Source organism: Cyprinus carpio, chromosome B10 (genome assembly GCF_018340385.1).
Source record: "Cyprinus carpio isolate SPL01 chromosome B10, ASM1834038v1, whole genome shotgun sequence".
NCBI classification, from domain to species: domain Eukaryota; kingdom Metazoa; phylum Chordata; class Actinopteri; order Cypriniformes; family Cyprinidae; genus Cyprinus; species Cyprinus carpio.
This window is the reverse complement of record NC_056606.1, coordinates 20320147-20334334: the sequence shown is the minus strand read 5'-3', so window position 1 is coordinate 20334334 and position 14188 is coordinate 20320147. Positions and strand designations below refer to the sequence as shown.

At 38.9% G+C, this 14188-nt stretch overlaps 2 protein-coding genes across 5 annotated transcripts in view; one reads left to right on the top strand and one right to left on the bottom strand.

Annotated features, from left to right (window-relative positions):
- The first annotated feature begins 5025 nt into the window (after positions 1–5025).
- On the top strand, positions 5026–7267 carry npm2b (nucleophosmin/nucleoplasmin, 2b). Of its 4 annotated transcripts, none has more exons than XM_042733121.1 (10): positions 5026–5127; positions 5222–5278; positions 5364–5446; positions 5525–5644; positions 6459–6552; positions 6638–6756; positions 6832–6860; positions 6933–6966; positions 7036–7072; positions 7163–7267. In XM_042733121.1, the coding sequence occupies exons 2-9, from the start codon at positions 5242–5244 to the stop codon at positions 7066–7068; spliced, it is 549 nt and encodes a 182-aa protein (XP_042589055.1). In that variant the 5' UTR covers positions 5026–5127; positions 5222–5241; the 3' UTR covers positions 7069–7072; positions 7163–7267. The 4 variants fall into 4 exon arrangements, 2 of the variants coding, with proteins under 2 accessions (XP_042589055.1, XP_042589054.1); XM_042733120.1 differs by having other exon boundaries at positions 7146–7267; XR_006155779.1 differs by lacking the exon at positions 6832–6860 and having other exon boundaries at positions 6638–6771.
- A 951-nt stretch (positions 7268–8218) lies between these two features.
- Positions 8219–14188, bottom strand: part of LOC109097712 (unconventional myosin-XVIIIb-like) — a 48803-nt gene continuing 42833 nt past the window's right edge. Inside the window, exons 42-44 of the mRNA XM_042733122.1 lie at positions 11280–11450; positions 9460–10394; positions 8219–8346 (exon numbers count right to left, since the gene is read on the bottom strand). Coding sequence (XP_042589056.1) covers positions 9473–10394; positions 11280–11450 — 1093 coding nt within the window. The 3' untranslated portion in view covers positions 8219–8346; positions 9460–9472. The remainder of the gene's footprint in view (positions 8347–9459; positions 10395–11279; positions 11451–14188) is intronic.

The window sequence follows — 14188 nt, the reverse complement described above, 5'->3', positions numbered from 1 at the left end:
TCTCTCTCTCTCTCTCTCTCTCTCTCTCTCTCTCTCTCTCTGGTTTGTGTGTGTAAAAGTTGCTGATGCTGTGGGGAGACTATGCTTCTACAATTTAGAATCTGAATCCAGGGAAATAGTGAATGCTTATTTGTTACTGATAGATAGATAGATAGATAGATAAATAGATAGATAGATAGATAGATAGATAGATAGATAGATAGATAGATAGATAGATAGATAGATAAATAGATAGATAGATAGATAGATAGATAGAGCATAGTTTGATCTGAAATAAACACAAGCACACCAATCAGAAATTTTCTGACATACATGAAGAACTCATTTCTGAGAATGGTGTGACAACTTACCCCAGTCTGCATTTTACCATAAAGGCAATTTAAAACTCCCAGTGGAGAGGCTGGTCTCTACTTATATTACCAAATGTTTTTCCCAAATCAATCCACAGTAAAGCCCCATATGGTATCATGCATGACTTCACCGGTCAAGGGAATTTATGGTCTAGTAACAGCGTTAGCCTCAGGCTAAAAGGCTCCTGGCCTGCACTAAGAAATGAGATAGACCTTGAGTTTGAGGTGCCGTGACCAGAGGAGACTCTGTGTCAACAAGATATGCCTGGCTATGTGAGAAGAGCTGGACAGAAACCGCATATATGATATGAGATATGTGACGCTTTGATGCACTTTTATTTCTTGTCAATCCAGTGGCCTGAGAAGAAAGTAATTTCTCTGAGAGCGTCATTTTCAATGCTTGTTAGCTGGATCAAGCTGCTTTGAGATAATCTTTGTTAATTACTTCTGAGTAAGTGTTCCAGAAGAGAAAGAGAAAACATCCATTGGGAGAAATTTGCTTAAAGGGATAGTTCACCCAAAAATGAACCTTTACTGACAATGTACTCACCCTCAGGCCGTACAAGATGTAGAGGAGTTTGTTTCTTCATCAGAACAGATTTAGAGAAATGTAGCATTACATCACTTGCTCACCAACAGATCCTCTGCAGTGGTGATAAAAAAATCTCAATAAACCACACCACTCCAGTCTATCAATGAATGTTTTATGAAGTGACAGTCCATCAAGAAATTTTTAACTTCAAACTTTTGCTTCTGGCACAAGCTGGACTGAAGTGGTGTGGATTACTTGTGGATTATTGATACGTTTTTATCAGCTGTTTGGACTCTCATTCTGACGGCACCCATTCACTGCAGAGGATCCATTGATGATGCAATGCTAAATTTCTCCAAATCTGTTCTGATTAAGCAACAAACTCCTCTACATCTCGTAAGGCCTGAGAGTGAGTACAATGAAAAAAGAAAATGTCATCAGTTAGTCACTATCAAATCCTTTCTTTTGCGCAAAAAATAAAATATCTTCAATAAGATAGATCCAGTGTTGTTTGGGATTAAAAAAGAGGAAAGGGCCTTTTGATTGTCTAAACCTTTATATATACAATCAACTGCCTGTTTCTAAGGCTGTAAGATCACAGCTCAGTGTTAGCAATGCCACTCAGCCTTACAGACTAATGAGGCATGACACATGATACATGTATGGCTCATTGCCCAGCACTGAAACCACTGTGTTTGCCATAGTTAAAAGTCAGCTGCTGAATATAATGATGCTGTTGCATTTATCTTAAAACAGATAAAGTGAAGCATATGCATCTTCTGACACTTATTCAAAATGATGTACATTGCATTCAATGTACTTTTTTTTACTTCATGCATTCCCTGGCAACCAAACCTTGGTGTTGCTAGCGCCACACTCTTCCCTTTAAGCTAGAAAAATGAAGAAAATCCATGAAAAGAAAATCTCAAACTGACTGACACTATATTGACACTTAATAGAGGTATCCCATCCTTTCCTTGAGAAAATCTTAATTAGATCTGAGGAGGTCTAAGGATTATCTGTGATTTTCCACACGGTCTCCATTTTCCTGCCATCTATCAGCTGGGTTGCTGTAATTCCACACTGAAATGCCACCAAACGAGCAAATCCACAATGTGCTTAGTTTAGTTAGGAAGTGCTGAAACAGGTATTCTGCAGTTAATGCGGTGTGGAAAGGTCCTTGGGGAAGGGAAGCTCATTTTTTTTTTTTTTTTTTTTTTTTCATTTTCAACACCTTTGGAGCATTTCCCAGGAACAATTAAAGCCAATGTGAAATGGTGCTTGCAACCCATTTTTGCTGCTGTAAGATGATGCATTTTTAAGTGAAACACGATATTCGAAGAGACAGAAAAAATTAGTAGGGCAGGACTTGATTTTATCCACCAGGAACTGATGAAAAAAAAGTAGGTGATATTTACCAGCACTGCTTAGTTCAGTCTACTGTTTTTTGCTATTATTGCAGCAACATTAAAGAACTGCATTAATTATCGGCAAGATTTTAGAAAGGTTGCATTACCTATACAATCATTGAAAGTGTAAACATCTTTTTGGCTATTGGTAAAAATGATTTACTGTTTTCTTTATAAAACAGCCTCTAACACTAGCATTCTCTATTATTTTTCTATTCTTTTAACTTGTTTTATTTTTATTAAAATAGGACCCTCTAACACATGCATTCCCTATTATTTTCTATTCTATCTACTTGTTTTCTTTTTATTTATAATAAACAAAAAACCTTTCTACTTGTACTGCATTAGGTTAACTGAGACTTGTCACAGCACTTACATTTTATTGCTCTTTTGTTGGATTTGATTTCTTCTATTGTCCTCATTTGTAAGTTGCTTTGAATAAAAGTGTCTGCTAAATGACTAAATATAAATGTAAAATAAATACAAATATACATATACATGATGTGTTCTGAGAAAGTACATTTCTATTTGTGACCTTGGACCACAAAACCAGTCATAAGGGTAATTTTTTTTTTAAAACTGAGATCTATACATCATCTGAAAGCCAAATAAATAAGTTTTCCATTGATATATATTAGGATAGGACAATATTTGGCTGAGATACAACAATGTGAAAATCCGGAATCTGATGTTGCCTTTAAAGTTGTCCAAATGAAGTCCTTAGCAAAGCATATTTCTTATCAAAAATTAAGTTTTGATATATTTACAGTAGGAAATTTACAACATATCTTCATGGAACATAATCTTTACTTAATATCCTAGTGATTATTGGCATAAAAGAAAGATTAATAATTTTAACCCATACAATGTATTTTTGGCTATTGCTACAAATATTCCCATGCTACCTATAACTGGTTTTGTGCTCCATGGTCACATTTACTCTATTATTATTTACTCTTACTTCTATTCCAAATTTCAACATGCCATCAATTCTGATGTCATGTTGACTTTAAAGCACACTTGTCACGTTACCAAACAGGCATTTGGCACCATGCACCACATGTGTGCGGGTGTGTGTCATTCATTGCATTAGACAGCCCACAAATGCTCTTACTCACCATTAATAATACAGCTAACAAATGCTCATTGGGTTCATTTGTGCTTTTAAACTTAAGACAGTGTGTGTGAGTGTTTCACGGAGGAGAACGAGGCCCACACACAGCGAGGATTCACTTGAGCCCTCCCACACGCTCTCTAAACCATCCTATACACCGTCAGGAGCCGAGATTGTGTGAGTGGAGCTCCCATGTGGCTTCACATTTCATTTACAAGGCATTCGTCTCTATTTTTCACGTCATTCGGTCTCTTCTGGCGAGCACAGGTGTGCAGACACAGAAAATGATGAAGTTATATTAAAAAACACAGCTCATAATTCTGCCTAACGTCAATATATAATATTTGTATATATAATATTGATTTACTCATCACCCCCACACCTCGTAATATCACAGTCTCTTTGTCCTCATGGCGTCTTCGGCCCCCTCCTCTACTTTCTTTTCATCCGGCAGCTCGTGGTCTTTGAAGGCGGCGAGGGGCTGGCGGTGGAACCCAGGGGAGCGGTGGTCAAACTCACAGCCCATGTTCCCTCTCCGCTCCGTAACCCACAGGCTGAGCGATCCGCTGCATGGAGATCTGTTAATAATAGATCACACGACAGAATGAGAGTGTGCAGCACATATGGAGCTGAGGGGGATCTGAGATACATAAACAACCGTGGCTAATAGAAGTTAAACGACTGAAATACGCATCCGAATTGAGTCACACACACACAAAAAAATAGTCAAGTCAATTTTATTATATAGTGCTTTTTATAACAGATCATTTCAAAGCAGCTTCACAGTAATAATCAGGAAAATAAGAATCAGTGATGCAGGCTTCTTCAAATATGAGAAATTCTGCTGTATAGCAGCTATATAAAAAGACATTGTTTAATTAATTAAAATAATGTAAAATTCATGAATTATGAAAGGAGCACAGCTTTATCTCATGAGAATAATTGATTTGAGGGATCTTTTTGGGAGACTGGGGCAAGTTGTCAGACTTTTTACTACAGTGAATATTTCTAAGGGCTGATTTACAGTATATATAAACACAAAAAGTCTTGAATACAAAAATAAAGAATATAAATATAAATATAAATAAAATCCACATTTATACAGATTATTTGTGACAATATATATAGGCCTAGTGGTTGTCACAGTGGAAATTTGCTATTTATTTTATACTGATTTGAAAATCATTGCACAACATGTTTATAAAATGTAATCAATGTAATCAATATATATATATATATATGCATGTATGCAAGTTTCACTTATTGACTAAATAACTATTACAAAACTATAATATACCTCTATTATAGTCAACTCTTTCTTTAAAGCATGCTTTTTTTACTTCCCAACCCAACGACACGACACGACAAAACTTGATTATATTCTATTTTTTTGTTTGTTTTAAACTTAATGATAATTTGGCTCTTTATTTACACTAGGTTTATAAAGTAAATTAAACCACTGCTACAAGAGAGGTTAATATAACACAAAAGACAACATATTTAGTATGCATAATTATGAGTCAGCTTAATTCTGTTCGATTAAAACATGATTATAAAGAAGTGATTTTTCAGCAGGTCGGATCCATAATTAACCTGCAGTGATCCTGACTTAATTACTGTCACCTGATGAGCAATTAACGTCCTCTTTAAACCTTCACAGGGCGCAAACTCACTCTTTCTTTTCTTTTGCTGTCCTAGAAGCAGCCCTGAGATTTATTTCTGGTGAGAATATGTAACGATTTTCTGAATATTTCACATTAGGCTACATACTGCGCATTAAATTGTCTAATAAACATTTACTGTGTGCGCCTTTCAGTTTTCTGTTTTTGTTTCAAAATGAGCAAAACAGAGAAACCTTTATCCACTCTTTGGGGTAAGATGTTACACTTTTCGTGTCTTAAGGTAAAGTATAATTCTAAACTTACTAATATTCTACATTAAATCTTTCGTTGTTTCAGGTTGTGAACTCAATGAATCTAATAAAGAAGAGTCCTTCAAGACGGACGATACGAACCATCAACACCAGCTGGCACTGAGAACGGTTGGTTCAGTGACTGTCGAGGTAAACGAGACGTTTAATCGGTGTTTATGACATTTAACCCGTTAATATCTGATTTGGATGTGTCTGGGTCACACCGCTAAAGATGAGTTCAATATTATCGAGTTGGTCACCGGTGAGGGCAACAGCAGCGCGAAGGCGGTTCCCATAGCAACACTACACGCTAAATCCATGCCTACGGTAAGAAATATTCGTTTTCGTGTGACGTTTCTGCACAAACGTTCGCTCGCTAAAATACACACAATGCCTCTCAAAGTAGTTTTTTGCTAATAGTGGATTTTTTTTTTCTTCCTGTAGTCACCCTAATTAGGCTACCTTTCTAAATTTAATCCTCTGGTGCTTTTTATATTTTTTTTGTATTTTTATTTTATTTTTTTAGGTAAAATAGTCTTGTGTGTGTGTGGTCAAAAATGACTCCTTTGGAAATAAATGGGAATCAAAACCTTTTGTGATCTCAACCTCAGATTTGGAACCCAGTTGCTTAGATTTATGGCTCGGCTTTATAACTGTTTTAGATTAGGCTAAAACATGTTTTGGAAAATATGTAGTTTCTATAATACAGTATCTGTGCACTTTTCATAGATTTATTTACTTTTGTTTGTTGCTGATTAATATTCAGTTCAGCAGTAATGTGGCAGTCAGACCAAACGTCTCTAAAGCATTCAAGATTTTCATCCCTTTAAGCTGGAAACCTAATTTTCAGATCTGTGTTCAGAAGGTGGTTAACGGGTAATAAAATAGATCACAAATATTACGTATAGCACAATAAAATCCCCTAAAAATGCAAAATATTAAACCTTATTGAACTAAAATAGTATATTAATTTAACTGAAATAAAAAGTACATTTATTTGACCACTCAAGCAGCATCAGAGGGTTGAAAAATGTTGTCAAAATATTTTTATGGAGTTTATTTTATAATTTGAATAGAGCTACAGTAATCACATTTCCCCCTCCTGAAGTCTGTTTATACCTCATGAGATTTCATTCTCCAGGTCAACCTGTCTGGATTGGATCTTCATCCGCCCGTGACCTTTCGCCTGAAGCATGGCTCTGGGCCGGTGTATGTCGGAGCGGAACATGTGGCCCGTGAGTGGTCCTTTCAGCTCTATTTTTAGCTACTGTCTGTGGTTAGTATTTAAGTCAATGGGACTTGTGCCAAAATCTCTCCCAGTGGAGGAGTACTCCGATGATGACGAGCTGGATGAAGAGATGGATGAGGAGGTAGAAGAAGAGGAGGAAGATATTGAAGTATCACCGGTTAAGAAAGTCACAAAAAATGGTGCTGGCAAAGTAAGGCCTTGTCTCGTAGGTCACAAGTTTTTCAATTAATTTTGTTCTAATTCTCACTACTCCCTTTCTTCAAAGAGAAAGAAGCCAGAAAAGGGAGAGGATGAGTAAGTTAAATCTAACATTTAATTGAGTTTTTGTCTTTCAAAGTAAACTAATCAAGTGTTTTGTAAATGCAGGGAAGCCTCAGATGGTGAAAATCCACCTAAAAAGGTACCTTTTTATCCTTTAGGGTTTTTCTTTTTCTTAAGCTATGCACAAATGAATAACATTTTCTTTCAGGGTAAAGGAAGGGGACGGAAGGCAAAGGTGTGACAAGGCAAGGACCTGTAGATGACGTACAAAATTGACCATGTAGAGACTCGAGCATTGATCATGTTCTCTTATTGCAGATGTGGATGGGAAGCAGCACGTTTCCAGAAGGCTGCTGTCGGACATTTGAGTTGGGAGCTCAAATTTCTCACTATGGTCCCATTGTAGTTATGCTTCGTCAATAAAACTGTTGGAGGGGAAAGCAAACTTGTCTCATTTTCTCAGAGCATTTTGTCTGTGGAAGAATGTATGACTGCGTTGGCACAAATGTCTGCAGCTGTCGTCTTAATGAGACGGAAGCACCAATTTAAATCTGAGGCACTGCATTAGTGATTTACCAGAGGTAAAGGTTAAATCTTACTGTGGTAAAATCACTGTAATGTGCTGCTTTCAGTAAGTAGATCTTTCATGTGTTGTGCATAAACTACAAGTTAAGCTCAATTTATGGCACTTGTGGCATAATGGTAATGACCACATTGAATGACTCGACAGTTAAAAGTACAGTTTTAGCAGAACTGAAGAGCTTAACTTCACATTTCTGATTTTTATAATCTCCAAAATTGGCCTTTAACTTTAATTTTCAGTGCCTTATTGCAACTAAGGAAAGCCAGTCAAAATTTATTTTGTGATATTCAATATTTATGCCACAAATGCTGCAATTTAGTATACCTGAACCCGGAATATTCCTTTAGCCTGTTTCTGCTTACTAAGCACATTAAATTACAAAGCATCTGGACACCGTTTAGCACTTTCAAATTCTGCTCTGGCAATTAAGTACAAACTATTTTCTTTACTCCATTCCTTGGCAAATAAGTCTAGGTTAATAATTTGATTGCAGAAACCAGGTCAGTCTCTATCTAGAGCCTCTTCTTTGTAAGCAATCACTGCTTTATAAAACGGCTCTATTTCAGTTGTTTTCCTCTGTGAGCATAATGCTGTTCCCCTCCTTTGAAAGGTCGAAGCAAATACCAATGATTCTGCTCGACGGTTTTATTTACATCTGTTGGAGTTCAACAAATTTGCACTGACTGCTGAGAGGGAACGCAAGCGCTCACTGGTCAAGATTCATTTCCCTGACCTGAAGCACCCACGGGAATCAGTACGGCTCGAATAAAGGGCATGTTTACAGTGAGAATTTTAGGAATTTCATGCGTTCACTTAAACATCTTTATTTATGTGTACAAACAGTGCTCAAAATAAATCCTCAGTGTATTTGTGCTTCCAGTTAAATGTGCCTCAATGCATTCTGGACGGAGTCAGTTCTCCATGTCTTCATCTATCCTGTCAGGGGAAAGAAAAAGAGAGAGAGAGACTAAATGATTCACATCCTTTCACAATTCAATTTAGGTTTGTATTGCTCATTTTTCTTTTCTTTTGTCATTTAAAGGGGTCATACACTTTTTTTTTTTATTTCCAAAACCGTTTTCGTGAACATTGTCCATTCTATCTTTTTTTCTTTGCAGCTGTGCCTTTTATACATATAAACATTCACTTTGCATACACTCTTTTAGAATTAAAAGCACAAAAGCTGTCACTGTGGGGGGTACCATTTCAAAAGGTACACCTTTGTACCTAAAGTGGGGTGACCAAACGTGCTATTTTCCCAGGACACGTCCTGGCCAGGATTTCTATATTGCCTAAAATATCCACGTTTTGGCTTTGTTTGCGCTACGCAGACCAATTGTATGACAAAGTACAATGAGAGCTCTAGAGAGCAGACGGCTTCTTGTGCTTTTGAATCGCTCTCGCTGTACTTTGATGTCATACACCGATCGGTATGCTCAGTGCTGCTTCAAGTCAAACACTAATATGTACACGTATGCATCGCTTTGACCGTTCTCTGTAGATCCCACCTTCTCACGCACCACGGTTGGTCGATTACGTACAATGTCTGCATGTTATTGGTCAAACGATCACTACCTTCATTAAGTATGAAAACAGGAAACCAAAGCCAAAACCTGGATATTTAAGGCTATATAGAAATCCTGGCCAGGATGTGACCTGGGAAAATGGCACGTTTGGTCACCCAAACCTAAAGAGTGTACATTGGTACCTTAAAGATACTTCTGCTTCTCGCAGTAAGGAAAAGACACTGTAGGTAATATCCTCCAATAATTAATTCTTCTATAAAAGTGGTTAAACCACAGAAAATGCAACTTCCTTCTAAACACCAAACTGATGTTTGTGATGTGCAATGTATGGGTGATCAAATTATGTTTCTGACAATACAAACCACAGATTTCAGAATATCCCTGGATTTGGACTGGGAAGAAGTTTTGAGTTCTCAAAGTTATAGTATGTTTCAGTAGTAGCTCAAAAGATTAAGGAAAATTAGGTTCCTCATGATATGACCCCCTTAAATGTAAAGCAGGCCAGTGCATTTTTTAGCTTAACCTCATTGAGTCTTCTAGTCGACTTCTGCTTTTTTGAGGTACTTCTTCATGACCGAGTTGACGTCCTCGCTGCCCTCGGCTTCCAGCCTCTCTCCTTGAGGCCCACGGCGCTTCTGAGATCCACCAGAACTTGAAGAATCTGAGTCGGACTCCCTACGTGACGCTCTGGAGGGCGGCAACTCCCCAAAGTGCACACTGAGGGCTCGTCTCTGGCCCGTTCGGGAACTGCTAGATGCCAGGCTGCTGGTGGACTGCGCTCGTCGGATGGCTGGGAGAATGTCTGAGCTGGTGTCCCCTGCATCGACTTCAGACCTCTCCTTGTCTTGATTCCCAACGAGTCTGCGATTCTGGAATACAAGTGGTTCCGATCCCAATTGCGACTCTCCCGTTTCTGCTACCAGGCCACCGAGTAGACGGCGTTGGACTGGTTGATAGGTGCCAAGAGGAGGCATGGCTTTTGAGCTGGGCTCCTCCTCTCCTTCCTCAGGGATGGCCAGATTGGACAAGTGGCGGCGGGAACTTGCGGTGGAGGTCACGGATGCGAGGGAGTCACAGGAGCTGAAGCGGTTCATCTTTCCTGTGGTGTTTGTGGTGGTGGAGGATGTTGGGCCTGACTCAGACAGGGAGCGGAGGCTGGAGGCTCGAGGCAGGTGCGGACTGGGAGGTTTCAGTATGCCAGGTCGAGGCAGGTCCTCCAGACCCTCCTCTGCTTCTAGAGACAGCGCTGAGGACCTGCGGCGTAGCGTGGAGGCCCCTGTCGTCTGATAGATGGGAAGGGACACTGTGCTCCCTTCGCCCGCCTCAGAGCCTCTTTCCCACCCAGCGCGCTTCTTCCTCAGACCCTCCAGGAGCTCAGATAGGGCAGTGGATGACGACGCTCTGCCAAGACCACTGGAACTTTCTTTGATGTCTTCGTTAAGGTCTTGCGTGCAAGATCTGTCATAGGGAATAATTGACAAACAATAACAGTGAATATAAATTAAAGGACGGTTATTAAATCATCATTTACCCACCCTTATGTTGTTCCAAACCCATAGGATTTTCTTGCTCCCATGGAGCACAAAAGGAGACATTTTCAAGTATCTGACAAGACATGACTAATCATCATCAATGTCAATCCTCACTATGGTTGCAAAGGGCTGGAAAATTTCCAGTCCAGAAACTTTCGAAAAATTCCTGGAAGATTCCAAAAAATCCTGGTTGCATGCAGATCTGTTATCATAACGACATTAACCCACCCCCAAACATAACACAAATCTACTTCATATGTACACCTCAGGTAGCTCCACAGACCACAATGCAACACGATTATGATGCCATCACAGATAATGTTTAATTTATCCTCACCCCAAACAACTGTATGATATATAAATGTTTTTTTTAAAACATTTACAACAGCCTAGGCATTCCTATATACATATAGAATGTTGCATCAGACAATTTCGTAATGGAAAAAATGTAAATAATAAACCAACTCCATAGCAGATTCCAAGTGATCAAAGGCTTAGGACGTTCCAATTCAGCCCATTGCAAAGGCTTCACCAATAGTGGACACTTGTGCAGCATAATCAATGACATAGATACAAGTAAATGAGACAGAGGGAAATGAGTGAAGGGCATAAAAAAATAACTGGAATGCAGCCATAGAGTCCAGACCTTATGCTTAATCTCCATTTGTGATTCACAAAAGTCAGTCAGTCATACAGGATTAGAGCCATGTTTGCTAAAAAGGACTACTTACCTAATCTGGCCTGGTGGTGTTACCTTGTTTATTGATGCACACTCATGCTTATTGATTATCAGTCTTCTTTTGCAATGTACCTGAAACTGTAGTTGCTCATGGTGTCTGTAACAGACTGGCGGCCGGAGCTGCTTCCTGCGTAAGAAGAAGTTCTGCCTCCTCGACCTCCTCGCGGTACACCTGCCCACTGACGGATCCCTTCGCCGACGTCTTCAGTACCCACACTGGATCCGACGCTGGACATGGTGTCGCTGAAATTCAAACCCCATGTTAGTGTGAAAATCATGCTTTCATTGGAAAGATTAACAGCTGTGCAACATGCTTTCACAGCGCAAGCGATCAAATCAATATAAGCCTGTATCAGTGCATACATGACCTACATGAATACGATCATGCACATGGCTCAAGAGGAGATCTCTCGTCATGGGTGCTGTAACGCCACACATGGGGGTGATATTAGCTCTGATATCCTCATTGCTACCCAGCAGGCCATGTGTGTTCAGTGAGCTGTGAGTTCATTAGTCTTGGGAGTGCTGTCATTAACAGGGCTCGTAGGGGCATAACTCACTGATCCACAGCCTGTTTACAGACTGACTAAAGCTGTTTGCTTGAGATCCCAAAACATAAGCTCTGTTCCAAGAGCTGTGCTGCCTCAATGCGTATTGCCTAAATTGCCCATATTCTAATGGAGCATCCTACACTATTAAAAAATGAAGTTTCTAAAGGGTGGGTGTGTGAGTGTGTGTGTGTGGGGTGTGGGGGGGGGGGCATTTGGGGTTTGTAGCAATGCAATTGAATCACCAATTTGGGTTCCCCAAAAAACCCCTCAGAGTTAGTTTCTTAGTGTTAAGAATATTTTAACAATTTGAAGAACTTTCTTCCATTATAAAGAACCTTTTGTGCAATTGAAATGTTCCATGGACTTAAAAGGTTCTTTGTGGAACCATCCCAACAAAGCACATTTATTTTTAAGAGCATAGCCATGAATTCTAATAAGTGATTGATTTAGAACGCTCTGCATAGGCATATATTTGCATCTGCATTTATGCATTTGGCAGACACTTTTATTTAAGTGATTTACATTGGATTCAAGGTATGTGTATGAATTCCTTGGGAATCAAACCCATGACCTTGGCATTATTTCCACCATGCTCTACTATCTGAAATACCCAGAACAGAACTATAAGGAGCTTTTGCTGCTAGGAAATAAGTTTTGCTACTACACAACTGATTAGTACAATTAGTTTTGAATCATCATGTTGCTAAATGATGCAAGAGCTACTCTACCAAGCATAAAATGTGCATTCACACAAATATTGGCTACAATTGCATTTTGTATTAGATTATTTCAGTACTGCATTAAGAATATACAGTAGAGATCAAAATGAGAGAACAACATATAATTTCCTAAATTTCAAGGTCACTGTTTAGCCCTATTTAAAGTTAACCTAACAGGACTAGTAGGGTAGTTTTTAAGCATATTTGATAAATTAATTGTATTCTGAAGCACAGTATACAAAACTTGAATGAGATATTTGAAATAGAACTCTGATCAAAATTAGAGAACACTTACAGATACACCCAAGTTATTGGTGTTAATCTGGCACCTGGTACTAATTTACTTATTTATATGACAAACCCTATTTAACTGCCAGCATTCCTTCACTTTTCACTGAGATTTCAAGATGACTAAAACCCTGCGACAGGAGGATGACCCTTTCAGCCATTGGAAGTTAACCATAAGTTAGTCATTCCAAATATGTGATTTCTCAAATACTGCGGGTTTACAATGACACTAATTCATTCAAGTCCCCCAAAAAAGGCTGGTCGTCTATATAAGACAAATGCACAAGAAGACAGGATAAGACAGAGACTCTCAATGGAATTGCTTGCCAGTTTTGTCAAACATGTTAGTAGTACAGTGGTATACCTACAGCTAATATTCCTTCAAATTTCGAGTGATGAAGATTAACACTATTTCAGAAAAAATTAAGTATTTATAGATTGCTCTCTAATTTTGATCTGCACCGTATAGCATTCAGCTTACATCGCTTATTGCATTGCATTTTATGATTGAATTATTCATGGATACATGTGATTCTGCTTTAGAATAGCTCAAAACAAATTATAGTTCCTATCTTTTAGAAACTGCTTATGATGAATTAAAATGCTGGGCAGATCACTAGGTTTTGGAACAGAGCCATTGCATCAAAACCTATTCTAGCTTCCAGAAGCTCTTATTCAAACATACAAGAGTAAGGTAACAAAAAATGTTAATTTGCTTGCATATGCCGTGGGTTTTCTCCTACCCTGCTCTTGTAATTGGACTCACTACATTCGTACAGAGATTTAAGACCCAAAGCTCTGAGCAACTGCAATAGTTCATTTTATCCCCTTTTTTGCTCGCACAGACAACTGAAAGAGACGAGACGCGGGGGGTCTCGGCTAACGTGCATGCATTATTCAGAAGACAAAGCATATCACAGCTGGTGAACTTTTAAAAGGACTCTCTCACACAGAGGAAAGCTTCTTGCATTTAACAAAGCAAAGTGGCAGTGTGGGTATGTTGTGGTTTGCGTCTGACGAGTAGGTGTCTGTTCACATCCGTCCAGCGGAGACTCTCGTCTATCTTCATTCAGACGTGTGAAAGGAAGCCGTGACCTTACACAAGTCCACACACACTTACAGCACTGAGCAACAGGCTAAGCAGGCAACATCAACAGCCAAATGCAGCGCTCGCCCATCCATCAACATTTGCCTGATGGCAAATTTTAAGACCAATGAGAGAAGGATGGTTATGCGTTAGAATCTGGCTTACAAAGAGACGCCGTGCATTTATATGCAAAAAAGAAACAGTACTGCATAAAGCAGTGCATTTCTTCATGTTGCAGCAGACATTAATGTATGTTATGCAACTAGAGCTGGACAATATAGGGAATACATTTGCAATAATATATCTGAAAAAATAGTTAAGATAATATAGAAAATA

What these genes read in the sequence shown, in the direction of transcription:
- npm2b (XM_042733121.1), top strand. Translation starts at nt 5,242, where the DNA reads ATGAGCAAAACAGAGAAACCTTTATCCACTCTTTGGG. An exon ending in ACCTTTATCCACTCTTTGGG is followed by an intron (nt 5,279 to 5,363) that starts GTAAGATGTTAC and finishes TCGTTGTTTCAG; the next exon opens with GTTGTGAACTCAATGAATCT. An exon ending in CGGAGCGGAACATGTGGCCC is followed by an intron (nt 6,553 to 6,637) that starts GTGAGTGGTCCT and finishes AATCTCTCCCAG; the next exon opens with TGGAGGAGTACTCCGATGAT.